At 36.6% G+C, this 14,338-nt stretch overlaps 1 protein-coding gene across 2 annotated transcripts in view; it reads right to left on the bottom strand.

The window, feature by feature from the left end:
* Nucleotides 1-14,129, bottom strand: part of SPICE1 (spindle and centriole associated protein 1) — a 62,223-nt gene extending 48,094 nt beyond the window's left edge. Inside the window, exons 1-3 of one of the 2 annotated variants that reach the window (XM_063098513.1) lie at nt 13,966-14,129; nt 6,979-7,077; nt 4,550-4,597 (exon numbers count right to left, since the gene is read on the bottom strand). In XM_063098513.1, the coding sequence (XP_062954583.1) occupies nt 4,550-4,597; nt 6,979-7,077 (147 nt within the window). In that variant the 5' untranslated portion in view covers nt 13,966-14,129. The remainder of the gene's footprint in view (nt 1-4,549; nt 4,598-6,978; nt 7,078-13,965) is intronic. The other variant, XM_063098514.1, reaches the window with a different exon arrangement.
* Between the last annotated feature and the right edge of the window lie 209 nt (nt 14,130-14,338).

The following is a 14,338-nucleotide window of genomic DNA, read 5'->3' as shown; positions in this document are numbered from 1 at the left end:
ACAGGCTGGGACTCATGTAATGGGTGGTGGATCAAAACTGGCAGTGGATCAAAACTGGCATGTTTTCAACTCACACACACACAAACTGAACACAACCTAAAAGGTGCAAAACCCTCTGAGTCATCTTTGGCAAAGACACAACCATTTCATGATAACCAATCACTACCAAGAACTAATAATACAGCGTTTTTATAGCCTTGCAATGGCTTCATGTGGAAGTGGGTCACTGAAGATGCAGAAATCCAGGAAGTGGAGATCCTGAAGCAGAAGAAGAGATGTACATCACACGTCTTAAGAGTTAGAAGGGAGCAGTTCACTGTGGTAGATGAGAAATAAAAGCAGTTATTTGGCTTTAAGAGTAGTATTCAGAACTATGAATATGAACAAAACTCATTTGCCATCTGATAAAATGTACTGCTGAGTTTAAACATGCAAATTAGCAATTAGTCTATTAAGAGACTAATGCAAATATTATGTAAGGATTCTAATTCACGCAAAACAAATGGAGATGACATTTTTGAAACAATTGGGAAAATCTGAATATGAAACGGGTACTAGGTAAAACCAAAAAATTAATTTTACTTTTGATGAATGTGATGATGGCACTGTAGTTTTGTAAAAAAAAGTCTAGATTTTTTAAAAAGCAAACTGAATATGTAGGCACAAAATAAAGCTTCTCTGGGATTTGCTTTAAAAAGTTTCAGCAAACAAAGAAAAGGGTGTGATAAATGAAGCAACTGCAGCAAAATTTTAATAACTATTATATCTGGGTGAACAGTATATGGGATTTCTTTATATTTTTGTCTCCACCTTCACTTGAATTTTAAATGCTTCATAAAGAAATGTTAAGTCAGTTGGCCATCATTATTATCCTCAATAAATATTTAAAGAGTACCTACTAGGATTAAGACTCCTAGGTCTGCACACATGTATAAGATAGGCTCCCTATTTCTCAAAAGCATTTAGAATCTGCCCATGGAGATTGGGCATATCCATATAAAAATAAGTGATACACATTAGATGTCATATACTCAATACTTTATTTAGGTAGTAAATGAAACAATAGTTCAGAGGAGATAACTGTTGGGCAGTTTCAAAAAGCAGGACTTCAAACTTACTACGAAGCTGTAGTTATGAAGACTGTGTGGTACTGGCATAAGGATAGACACATAAATCAATGGAATAAAATTGAAAGTGCAGAATATACCCTCATATCTATGGACAACTGATTTCTCAACAAGAGCGCCAAGATAAAGCAATAAGAAAAAAAAAACAGTCTTTTCAACAAATGGTGCTTATACTACTGGATACCCACCTGTAAAAATATGAAGTTAGACCTCTACCTCACACCGAATACAAAATTAACTTAAAATGAATCATAGACCTAAATATAAAAGCTAAAGCTATAAAATTCTTAGAAAAAAACATAGGAGTAAATCTTTGTGAACCTTAGGTTAGGTAACACCTTCCTAGATATGACACTAAAAATACAAGTGACAAAAAGAAAAATAGATAAATTGGACTTCATCAAAATTTAAAACTTGCGTGCTTAAAGGACATCATCAAGAAAGTGAAAAAACAACTAAGACAATGAAAGAAAATATTTGCAAATCATATATCTGTAAAGGAATTTATATCCAGTATATATAAAGAACTTTTATAACTCAACAATAAAAACCAAAAAAATTCAATTTAAAAATGACTAAGGGATTTGAATAGACATTTCTCCAAAGCAGATACTACAAATGGCCAATAAGCACATTAAAAGACGCTCAACATCTTTTGTCGTTAGGGAAATGCAAATCAAAACCACAATGAGATATCACTTTACATCCACTGGGAGAACTAAAATTAAAAAGGTGACAATGATGACATGGAGAAATCAGAAGCCTCATACACGCTGATGGGAATGTAAATGATGCAGTCATTTTAGAAAACAGTTTGGCAGTTATTCAGAAAATATGAAGATACCATATGACCCAGCAATTCTATTCCTAGGTATATATACAATAGAACTGACAACATATGTTCACACAAAAATGTCGAGAGCCATCCTACTATAAGGAACGACATGGGAGCCTGAGGAGTGATACCCCTTGTTCTGCAGGCTACAAGGGGGTCCTGTGTGTGTGGCACAGGTCCCGTGTGTGGCACAGCTCCGTCGAATTTCTTGTCTGTTCACCTTTGGTTACTTGACAAGGCCTCCCAGAATTAAACAGCCTAACCTTTTGGCTTAGTATGGCTTTGGGAAATTCCCTGGAGTTTCTCGAAGGACATGTAAAATACATCAAAATTAACAGGTTTATTTAAAGGGCATTGTCAGTACTAAAGGTGTTTTTGATGTATGTTCCTGGTATGGGTTGGATCAATTTAATTTTGCTATTGATCTTTCCTGTTAGTGATGTGTACATGGACCCATTGTGGCTGTGGTCATGCTTTTGTACGTGTGGAATGAAGTTATTATGTTGGATTTCTATCCACATTCCCCAGGAAGGTGGTGGGTCCGAGTGCAGTGGTGTTTACAATTATTTGATCATTAACCAGTTACAGATTTCTTTGTCTTCCCCATTCCCACAGTTTCACTTGACTTACCAAGAACATGTTGTTTCCCTAGTAATAATAAGAATGATATAGTGTGTTTTTGTTAGTTTGAGTAGGATCATTTAATTTTTTACTTTGTTCCTGTGCTGTTCCCGGAGTTTATTGGCAGGGAAATAAAAGGTTTCGTTATAAGATAAATAAGTTAGATAGTAGAGAAACACAAACAAATTTTGATATTAATAGGTTTTGTTTAAATCAGTTTGTAACACAAAATTTGTAACAATAACATAGAAATTTAATAAGATTTATAGTTAAAGTTTATTATAATATTCATGTTATAAACATTGTAATTTTGATTATAAATTAAAATAATCAATATAGAGTATAAGCAATATTAAATTGTTAACCATAACTAATCAATGCTATTAAAATTAAGTATAGTAAGTATAAGTAAGATTTAAAAAGGGTTAAATTGTGGCCAAGCCCGTGGTGCACTCAGGAGAGGGTGGCGCTGGGAGCGCAGTGACGCTCCCGCCACGGGTTCGGATCCTATATGGGAATGGCCGGTGCACTCACTGGCTGAGTGCCCGTCGTGAAAAAGACAAAAAAAAAAAAGGGTTAAATTGTAAATAAGAAGTTTAAGGTTTATGATTCAGACCAAAAGTCTGATGTTTTAAAGCCAAGCATGTTGCTATTGTATAGTTTCCTGGCCACAAGCCACAGGCTTTGGGGTGAATTATTGATGCATGAGTGGGTGTTTTTATCACAGCATGAGTGCTTTGGAACATTTTGATTTTTCTTTTTCTATAGAGATGAAATAAAAAATGTTTTGATTAAAAGATAAATCATCATGTAAAAGGTTAAGTAAAAAAATATAAATAAAGCAAAATTCTTGTGGTTGGTGTCCACACTTGCACTAGACATCTGTGGTCCGTCTCTTCCTTTTCACCGAATCCACACCACCTATTCAGGTCCAACGAATCCTGCGGAGCTGGTCTCCAACACAAAAACGTGTACATGAATGTTCACAGCAGCATTATTAATAGTCAAAAAGTGGAAATAACCCAAATGTCCACCAGCTGACAAATGGATAAAATATGGTATATCCATACAATGAAATATTACTCAGCAATAATAAGGAATGAAGTACTGATACATGCCATAACATGGATGAACCTTGAAAACATTATACTAAGAGAAAGAAACTAAATACAAAAGGCACATATTTTGTTTCATTTATATGAAATGTCCAGGACAGGAAAATCCATGAAGACATACAGTAGATTAATCATTGCCACAGACTGGGAGGAGGTGGGCATAGGGAGTGACTGTTAATGGGTATAGGGTTTCTTCTGGGGGTGATGAAAATGTTCTAAAATTAGATAGGGATGATGGCTGTACAACTCTGTGAATATACGAAAAACCACTGAATTGTACGATTTAAAATAGAGTGTTAATTACATCTCAATAAAGCTGTTTTTTTTAAAAAGCTTATAATAGAAACTTTAAAAAAAAAAGTAGGACTTGAACTAGGATTAAGAAGCAAAGTAAGAGTTGGACAGGTGGGGAAGAACATAGGGAAACCATCCCAATTAAAGAAAATAAAATGAATTGGAGCTCAGATGTGGAAATATACATGGCATGTTCAAGGGTAAATTACTACACTAACTAGACCAATATGTTTGTATAGGGAAGTCATAACAAATAATGCCAGAGATATTTATAGATAGGAAAAGACAGATAGAGGTGTTCAGGGCAATACTAGACTACAGAGATTTGAATTGTAAACCCAACCTATCTAATGAAATTCTAATATATACTACTTGATACTTCTAGGTAAAATCAGGAAGTACAGAAGATATGCTTTTTGATTTTATATAGACACAAGCCAAGATTAAACATAACTGCACAACTTCCAGGAAGTGCGTATGGTTCCTACTCTGAAGGTTAGAAATCAAATACCAAGTAACACATTGAATAATTACTTAACTTTTGAGAGTAAACTTACCAGGTCTTCAGGAGTTGCCCGATGAACTGTTAGATCATTCACAGTACTCTGCAAAAAAAGATGGCTTTTCTTTTAAAAAAAAAAAAAAGTTTTTTTAAATAAAATATTAGCATTTACTGGATTTTAGTGGCTAAAAATGGATTGAAAATCCTGGAACCAAAAATTCTTCCTTTCTAGAAACCAGTATTCTCAATTTAAACATTAACACAGATTACTTTTAGGTGTCTTGTAGAAAATAACAGACTGTGTTTAGGTGTCATACAGAAAATAAGCACTGAATTCACCAAGCAGGCATACATTATATTAAAACAATGAATAAAAGAGGGTAGTATATGAGGATAGTATAAAAAGTTCATTGTAAGATTCGTTTAATTTTCAAATCCATTTTCCCGTGAACTTTTTAAAGTACTCTCATATATAAAACACAAGTAAATTTAACTAAAGTTTTAGTTTTCAAACTGTATTCCATGGAATCTCAGGATTCCACAAGGCAAAAGATTCCTAAGAGAAAGTGTGATCAAGAAGTTCAATATGTGTCAACAAATACCTTAAGCATACAGCCTATTACAATGAGAGATGAGGCTTGACGGCATTGCATAATTTCATAAAATGTGAAAACAGTCACTTAAGTAAAAAGGCACTAAACCAACATGGCAGGGCTACTATACTGCACAACTCCAGGAGGTACCATTAACATCCCAGTCCATGTAAATAGCATCCCTTGGAGTTGTGTGGTGGATAGCCTGCACAGCTTTAAGTAGCAGCCCTGCAACTTGGCCCTTTCCAAAATGACTTTAGCCATTTTGCTACAGATTTGGTAAGGCAGGAAATAAAACAAGTTAAGAGTTCTACTTCTAAGTGATAAGAAATACAAAGAGAATTGAATCAAAATAGTTTCTGACATATTCAAAGACTAAACATTTGGCCATGGTTTCTATTTAGCTCAAGACTTTTCCATACAAAAACTTATTCCCTTCACATTGATTTAGAAAGATACAAGGTACAACTATAAGAATTGTTTTTAATAATCATAACAAAATTCAGGCATACAAATAAGTGATATGCTTGGAACTAGTTCTGGTGGGAGAAAATATAATAATTTCATCAATACTACTATTGCTTAAAACTATTTTCTTCTGAAATTGCCTTTAAATCTAATTTACAAGCCATTTCAGAAAATGTCTCACTATTTTCATCGAAACTATATTAACAGTTTGGTCTCTCCTCCTTCATTTACCACTTACTACAACTGACTATGGCTATTTTCCAAGTTTAGTCTACTTTCAGAAAACAAAGATTTAGGGGCTGGCCATTTAGCTCAGTTGGTTAGAGAGTGGTGCTGATAACATCAAAGTCCAGGGTTCGATCCCTATTACTAGCCAGTTGCCAAAATAAAAGATTTTCCCACTGCTGGAGATATTAAAAAGCAAATGAGGAAGATTCTTAATGTAACTTCAAATGATGGGTTTCAATTAAGTTTTGAGCAATAGCAGCATATCAGAATAAATACTTAACTTCCCAAAGTAACCACTCTGAAAGGGAAAATACTTACGTTATCACGTACTTTTTTTTCCTTTTAATCAGTTTCACCACTACCTAGTCACACCCTTTTAATATTTTATAGCCAATCAGATGGCAACAAAACAATCTAAACATAGAGAACTTCCCCTGTCCTAAGTCCAAAGGCTGTCAATTTGCCCAGGAAATCTGGCTAAGGTAGCTGGCTGCAACACAGAAGGCTCCAAGTCCAAAAAATCCCTGTGATCCAAACTAGTCCCCAACCAGTTACTCTGCACAGCAGAAAGTAAAGGCACCTGAAGTCTTATGGTCCAAACCAAAGAACAAGACTGCAAAAGATATAAATCAGGTGATATTCAGGTTAGGAACCAGTACTTGAGACTTGTCTTATGTCATAAAAGAACCTTTGTACTGAAATTGACCAGTCTCAGGAGGTAAGCAACAAACAAGTCAAGGGGTAAGAGAGCAAAGATCACCTAGTTTTTCAGCCAAAACTGCCACTCACATGATGATGGTATCACTAGCTGCTATAGGCAAATCTAAAAAAAGTACCAAAAAAATTCAGACTTCAGTAACTCAGGTTAGCTAGAGTTGCCTTAATGCAATGAGTTCTCAATCAAAGTAAGGGTGAAGAGACTTTTTAAAAGATATGCCCCCTCCCCCACCCCCTTAAGATTCCAATTCTTCAAGGGAGCTGGACGTTACAGCCAAAAAATGGATATTCTAAAAAATTTCCCCAAAGGATTCTCCTCTTCCCTACAAGACTTAGGATATAACATGCCCAGAAGCCCATTCCACCCTATTACATGCTAAGCCCCATCCAGAACCCCATCCTGAGTGACTAGGGTCATGTCATCATGTCTATTCCTCCTGAGTAATGCTATATTGTTTACTATCCCACCTAGACTTACATCCCATTCTTGCTTCACTGAAGTTTTCTTCTTCTTTACTTTTAGTGCTTTTCTTCCACCTCCCCAGGGACCGCAACGGTTCACTCTGACAAATGACATCTAGGAATAATAATTATATTAAATTTTTAAAATACAAGAAAATGTAATAAGTAAGCATAGACAAGAAAAAGACATCTAGGAAAAACAAAATGAATCCTGGAACATCAGAAGAAAAATTTAAGCATGATGAAACAAAAGGCTATCAAAATACTTGATCCTCTCACTTTGCAAATAATAGAAAGTTACTGATAACCATAAAAAGTCTCAAGTCAGTAACTTAAATATATCTGCTTAATAAAGAACTCTAGAAATGCAGAAATTATTACTAAATATTTAAAGCAGAGAACTAGGACAGGAGTCATAAGCTGTGTCATTAGTTACACAGATTCAGTCAGTAGAGAAAATGCCAGTCTCATGCTAACGATATGAATGCAAGATGCAGGGAAGGGAAGGCAGAAGAGAGTTGAAGTCTTTTTTCAGCACTCGTATGCTCAGAATCACTACCAGTTATAGATGTGCTTCCATAAAATAAATGTAGCTACACTTTAGAAAGCAAATGAGGTACGATACCCCTTGTAATATCTCTTTCAGATATATATGACTTTTATTTTTTTAAATTTTACTTCATCAATATACAATGTAGTTGATTTTCGTGTCCCTTTACCAATACCTCCTTTCCCCCCTCCCACTCCCTGCTCCCCCTCCATCAACATCATATCTGTTCACTTGTTTTAACAAGTTCAAGGAATTGTGATTGCTGTGTCTTCTTCCCTCCCTCACCATTTGTTTGTATATTTAATTATTTATTAATTTTTAGCTTCCACAAATAAGTGAGAACATGCAGTATTTCTCTTTCTGTGCCTGGCTTACTTCACTTAATATAATTTTCTCTAAGTACATCCATGTTGCTGTGAATGGTAGTATTTCAGGTTTTTTTTATAGCAGAGTAGTATTCCATTGTGTAGATAAACATATATATGACTTTTAAAACTAACACATATACATGACTCCTATTCCAGAACTTCTTTACCTTCCTAAATAATTACAAAACTTTCTAGCTGACCCCTTTACTCCCAATTAGCCTAAAACAAGTGTTTCTCAAGAGCCAGTTTTAAGCTCTTTACACATATTATCTTTGTTAATCTTCACAATAATCCCATGAGGTACTCACTATTTATTACTCATTTTACAGATGACAAAACTATGGGAAAAAGAATTAACTAACTGTGAATGTCACAAAGTTAGCAAGTAGCAGAGCCACAAATACCATTTAAAAAGATATGGAAGAGAATAGATAGACCTAAAAGTACAAAACAAACCCTTACATTTATGGTCAGTTTATTTTCAACAAGGATGCCAAGACAATTCAATGGGGAAGAATAGTCTTTTCAACAGGTGATGAAGGCACTACTGGATATTCATATGAAAAAGAATGAAGTGGGACCCCTACCTCATACTATATACAAAAATCACTTAAAATGAATCAGAGATTTAAATGTAAGAGCTAAAACTACAAAACTCTTAGAAGAAAACATAAGAGTAAATCTTCAAGAGTTTAACCCAAGGATTTAGCAATGGTTTCTTAGATATGGCACCAAAAACACGTGCAAAGAAAAAATACATTGGAAAAAAAAAAAAAAAAAATACATTGGACTTCAATGGAATCAAATATTTTTGTGCTTCAATGGCACAATCAAAAAAGCAAAAAGACAACCAACAGAATGAGAGAAAAATATTTGCAGATCACATATCTGATAAAGGACTTGTAGCTGGACTATATAAGGAATTCTTACAATAAAAAACAAAATTAAAAATGGGCATAGGACTCATATAGACATTTTTCCAAAGAAGATACTACAGACAGCCAATAAGCATATAAAAAGATGCTCAACATAATTAGTCATTAGGGAAATGCCCATCAAAACCACCATGAGATACCATCTCACACCCACTAGGATGACTATAATAAAAAAGATGAACAATAAAAAGCATTGATGAATGTGGAGAAACTGTTGTCTTCATACATTTCTGAAGGGAAGGAAAAATGGTGTAGATACTTTGAAAAAGTTTGGCAGTTCCTCAAAAACTTGAGGTTTTTTTAATGACCCAGCAATTCCAATCCCAAGAGAATTGAAAACATATGTCCACATAAAAACTTGTACATGGATGTTCATATCAGCATTATTTTTAATAGACAAAAAGTGGAAACATCCCAAATGTTCACCAATGAATAAATGTATAAATAAAATGTGGTATATCCAGACAATGGAATATCACTTGGTAATAATAAGGAATGAAGTACTGACATATGTTATAACATGGATGAACCTTGAAAATATTGTTAAGAAAAGCTTGTAAACAAAGGCCACATATTGTCTGATATCGTTTATATGATACATTCAGAATAGGCAAATCTATAGAGACATAAAGTAGATTAGTGGCTGTCAGCATCTGGAGGGAAGAGGGAATAGAGAGTGACTACAAATTGGTAAAGGGTTTCTTTTTGGGGTGATGAAAATGTTCTGGAATTAAATAGTGATAATAGTTACACAATTCTGTGAATATACTAAAAACCTCAAATTGTATATTTTATAGGGTAAATTTTATGGTATACTAATTATTTCTAAATAAAGCCATTATAAAAAAAGACATGGAAAAAATATAGTACTTGTTCAAAGAAAGGAATCTAATGTATTTTAACCACTTAAATATTTAACTACTTAGATTTCTAATTTACTCTGCAGAAACAAAGCAGAATTATAAAATGTCAGTAAATCTATATGACAAATTACGCATCCATTAAAATTACATTATGAGGAATATTTAATGACAGGAAAATACATAAAAAGTTAAATGTAAAAAGAAGAATACAGAGCTGCATGTATAGTGTATCCTTAATGATATTAATATATATGCATTATTAATAAAACACTTATCTGTGCTAAGAGCTTCACATTTAATCCCACAACCCAATGAGGCATGTACTATCTTGAGAGATAGTACAGCATAGTGGTTAAGAGTACAGTCTGGAATCAGACTGTGGGTTCATATCCCATCTTTGCCACTAACTAACCCCTGCCTAGCACATACTAAGTCCATTTAAGTGTTGATGATGTGTCAGCAACAACTATTAACCCCTTTCCCAAACTGGAAAAATGAGGCTTAGAGAGTAAGTATATTGCTCAAAGTCATACAAATAATAATGAGCAGAGCAGGGAGCTGACACTCAAAACTAGGTCTGACTGACCATAAAGCACTTGCTAGAAAACTTTGCTAGAACTGGTTTATCCTTTGCTTGGTTCTATACTTTCCAAACTTTCTACAATGAATCTGTTACCCTTTTAAATAGGGAAAAAAATTATTTCAAGTTATAATATTTAAAATATTATACATATTCAGAGGCTAAAATTCTACCAGACTCAATTCTAAAAAGCAAATCTGAAGTATGCAAAGGCTTATGAGTTGTCAAAAACAACTGTCAAAAGACTTGTTTTCTTTCACAGGTGAGATTCTTAATACAATAATATCAAAAACTTAGGAAAAGAAGCTTTTTTATCATAGCTATTTAGACACTAATGGTGACTATTGATAGTAAATACAATGTAGACAAACAGAAAAGCTTTTTTTAAGCAGAGATATGGAAATTAATATAAATTATTTGATGATCAAATGCCAGAGTATTATTTGTGTATGTAAACAGTTATCGATTTTAATATCAGAAAATGTTACATCCAATGAAGTTACAATCACCTGACAAACACAAACAGTGGTAAAATGAAGGTATGCATCTGCTGCCACTTTTTCACTTCAATTCAGCTTAGTAAGTTGGCTACGGTCACACTAAAATGACCCCCAATTGAGTCATGCCCTTGCTTGTTTAATCCCCTTTCCTTATGTTTCAGCAGGACCCATGACTTGTTTTAACTGACAAAACAAGACATGTGAGGAGAGATGTCATTCCTGTGCTTACATTACGTTATATAAGACTGTCTTACAAGACTGCAGCCAAAGACACTCTCCTGCTGGCCTTGAAGAAGCAAACTACCATGTCAAGACTGCCTGTGGAAAAGGGCAGTGGCAAGGAAGTCAAGGAACTGCAGCAGCCTCTAAGACCTAAGGTTAGCCTTCAGTAAGAAGCAGGGGGGCATTGAGGCTCAGTCATACAATCAGAAAGAAATAAATTCACCAATAACCTGAATGAGCCTGGAAGTAGATTTTTAACAAGTTGATCCTCCAGATGAGAATGCAGACTGGCTAACACCTTCAGTACAGCTTTGTGAGACTCTAAGCAGAAAACCCCGCTAAGCCATGCCCAAACTCACAACCCACGAAATTATGAGATGAGAAATGTGTAATTGTTTTAAGCCACTAAATTTGTGGTAATTTATTACACAGGAAACCAGTAGACCGGCCAACTTAAAACTGCAGCCTGTGTATGGCAAGATCACAAAGGTGTAACTACAGTGCTATCCCATCTCAGGCCTTCCCTTGACCACCAAACTTCATATAGAGGCATATTTTAGCACCTCTATTAACTAACCCTTACTTACAACTCAAACTTTTGAAACACAGGAACTCTGACCTCACCTTTGCACTGAAAAGTGTTCTCTAGAACATCAATAATGACAACCATATCTTTCTTAACCAAGGATCAGACTTTGTGATTTAACAAAGGAATTTTATGCCACTTATGGAAACCAGAGATTATAGAGGTACTACAGTTTACTGTTAAAATGAGACTGGAGATAATCTGATGGTTTACAGTGCAAAGAAATAAAATAATAAAATTACCATGGTCCGGAAAATCTAGGCCTGTTTGTAGAAATCTAAAGTACTAATAGCTTTCTAATTGCTAAAATTATTGGTCCCTTATATCTCAGGCCCTTTCCAGTTCTGCAGACTCCCACTCCTAGAAGCCCTCTCCTCCCATGGCTTCCGTAACACTTTCTCCTGATTTTTCTCCTATTCTTTTCTTCACAGGCTCTATTGTCCCCTTCCCATGTACAACTTAATCAAGGACCTCCACCCAGTTCTTTCCCAGTCCTCTTGTCTTTCTATTAGATACCCTCTCCTATCATCCATCCAATAATTATTTGGGGAGTCTACCACATGCCAGACACTAGCTGGACATTGGAGACACAGTAGTAAACAAATCTAATATGGTGCCAGTTCTCATGGAGCTTACTTTCTAGATCACTAAGGAGGTGCGCACATCCTCCCTCAGTGATCTCACCCACTCCCTTGAGCAAAGCTGTGAATGTACTGGGTACACAAACACACTGCAAAAATGAATCCCAAATCACCGATTCACACCTTTCCTCAAAACACCAAATGTTCATTTCTAACTGCCCACTGTGCACAACTCCCAAATTTCTCAAATATAGTACATCAAAATACAACTCATCATCTGCACACCCCAAACCTCTAGTTCATGATATATAATTGGCTCACTCAGTAAATGTCTGCTGAATTAAGCTGAACTTACAGAATTACCATCCTTCTAGTTTCTCCAGTTTTAAAACCTTAGTATCACCTTCTGGTCCCTCTTACCTTAGTCTATTACATACTAGAACCTATTAATTCTTTCCCTAAAATATTTCTCCTATCTGTCCATACTTCTCCATCTTTACTAGGAATATTTTTTCCCAGGCTTTCTTTATTTCTTCTAATTGGTCTCCCTTTCACTCATTCACTCACTCACTTCATCACCCATCCATTCATTCAACAAATATTTTGGAAGTACCTGCTAAGAGCTAGGCACCAGATATAGCAAGAAAGTAAAACAGTCTATGCCTTCACAAAGTTTAGAGTTTATAAAAGGATCACAATTAAACACGTAATTACAATAAAAGGGCAACATGGGAAGTAAATTCTGTATGCCATGGAAGTAACTAACTTACACAGTAAGAAAGGGCCACCTTCTCCCTAATTCCCCTAATTCTCCTAATGTGTAAGGTGAAAGCTAAAGTATGAACAAAAGTTAGAAGTGGGAGAAAGAATGTTCCAAGCTCGAGAAAAGGCATTTTCAAAGAGTTGGAGAAGTTCAGTTTGGGTAACAAAGATTTGAGAGTGTGAGCTGCTAAATAAGAGGCTGGAAAGAAAGGCAGAGAGGGCAACGGCCTTGTGAGCCACAGCAATCTGAACACTATCCTAAAGACCATAAGAAGCCACTCAAGAATTTTAAGTAGGGAGAGTTATGACGGGATTTAAAAATCCACTCTGACTAGTGTGGGAAACTTATCAAAGGGAAACAAGAACTCTTTCCAAACCTTGCCCCTTCAAACAATCGTACCCAGACATACGGATAATGTACAGACCTCAACTCTTTAGTTCCTTCTTCAAAAGACTTTAATGGCTCCCTATAGAGAGGAATCCAGCTCAGGTTGGCGTTCAGATCCTCTCCCCTCTGCGGCCCGGCTGACCTTTCTTCCCAGTCTTTTCTCCTGTCACATCTCCCACACATTCTAAAACCAAGTTCTCGCCTTCACATATAGTTTCAACCACTCTTTTCCCTCTGCTTGGAACACGCTTCAGACTCGCACTCCCTTCTCTACCGGGTTAACTCCCACTCACTCCTCAAAACTCTTTCAGGTGTCCCCTTGTGAGAAACCCCTTCCTGACAACAACCGACTTAAATGACCTTCCCAGTCCCCATGTACCCTGGGTAGTTTGTCTCCCTTCTGCTTGACAGTAAACCCCTTGAAAGCTACCATCGGGTACCCCCAATTTCTAGCTCTGTGCAAAGGGGCCCGAAAGCGGTGCGCACGCGCACTCTCGGGGTGCTCCTAGAGCGAGCGCGCTAGAGGCAAACATACCCAGACACGCATCCTGACACCCACATACACTCTCAAAGCACTCAGCGCCGCGGCTGAGCTTTCTGTAGTAAGGGTCCACGGCCCAGGGGCCTGGATCCCCAGGGAACAGAGACACCACCACTGTTCTCCCCACCCTATATGGAGCCCCGGTCCCTAAGGCTCGGTGGGACTGCGGGCTGCAGGCCTCCGCTCCGTCATCTCAACCTGCTGTTTCCCGACTGCTGCTTCCACCGCGGTCAAAACTTCAGGCTCCAGAACTGCCAAGCGCGCCACAGGTTAACGCAGCCAGCGGCTTCCGGGCTGTTGCCTGGGTTACTAGAGCCCCGCCCAGCGCGCTTGCGTACATCCGGCGAGCCCAGTGCGCCAGCGCCTTCCAAAACCAGGTTCGGGGTCTGGGGATACGGCTTTGTTGTGTCTTGTTTTATTCGCCTGCCCTCTACAGGGTTCTGGGAAGCATTGGAAAGGATACACGTGTAGCATTAGCCAGTACCTCGAGAATTCTCCAA

Source organism: Cynocephalus volans, chromosome 1 (genome assembly GCF_027409185.1).
Source record: "Cynocephalus volans isolate mCynVol1 chromosome 1, mCynVol1.pri, whole genome shotgun sequence".
NCBI lineage: Eukaryota > Metazoa > Chordata > Mammalia > Dermoptera > Cynocephalidae > Cynocephalus > Cynocephalus volans.
Note: the sequence above shows the minus strand (reverse complement) of the source record. Positions and strands in the feature narration are given on the sequence as shown.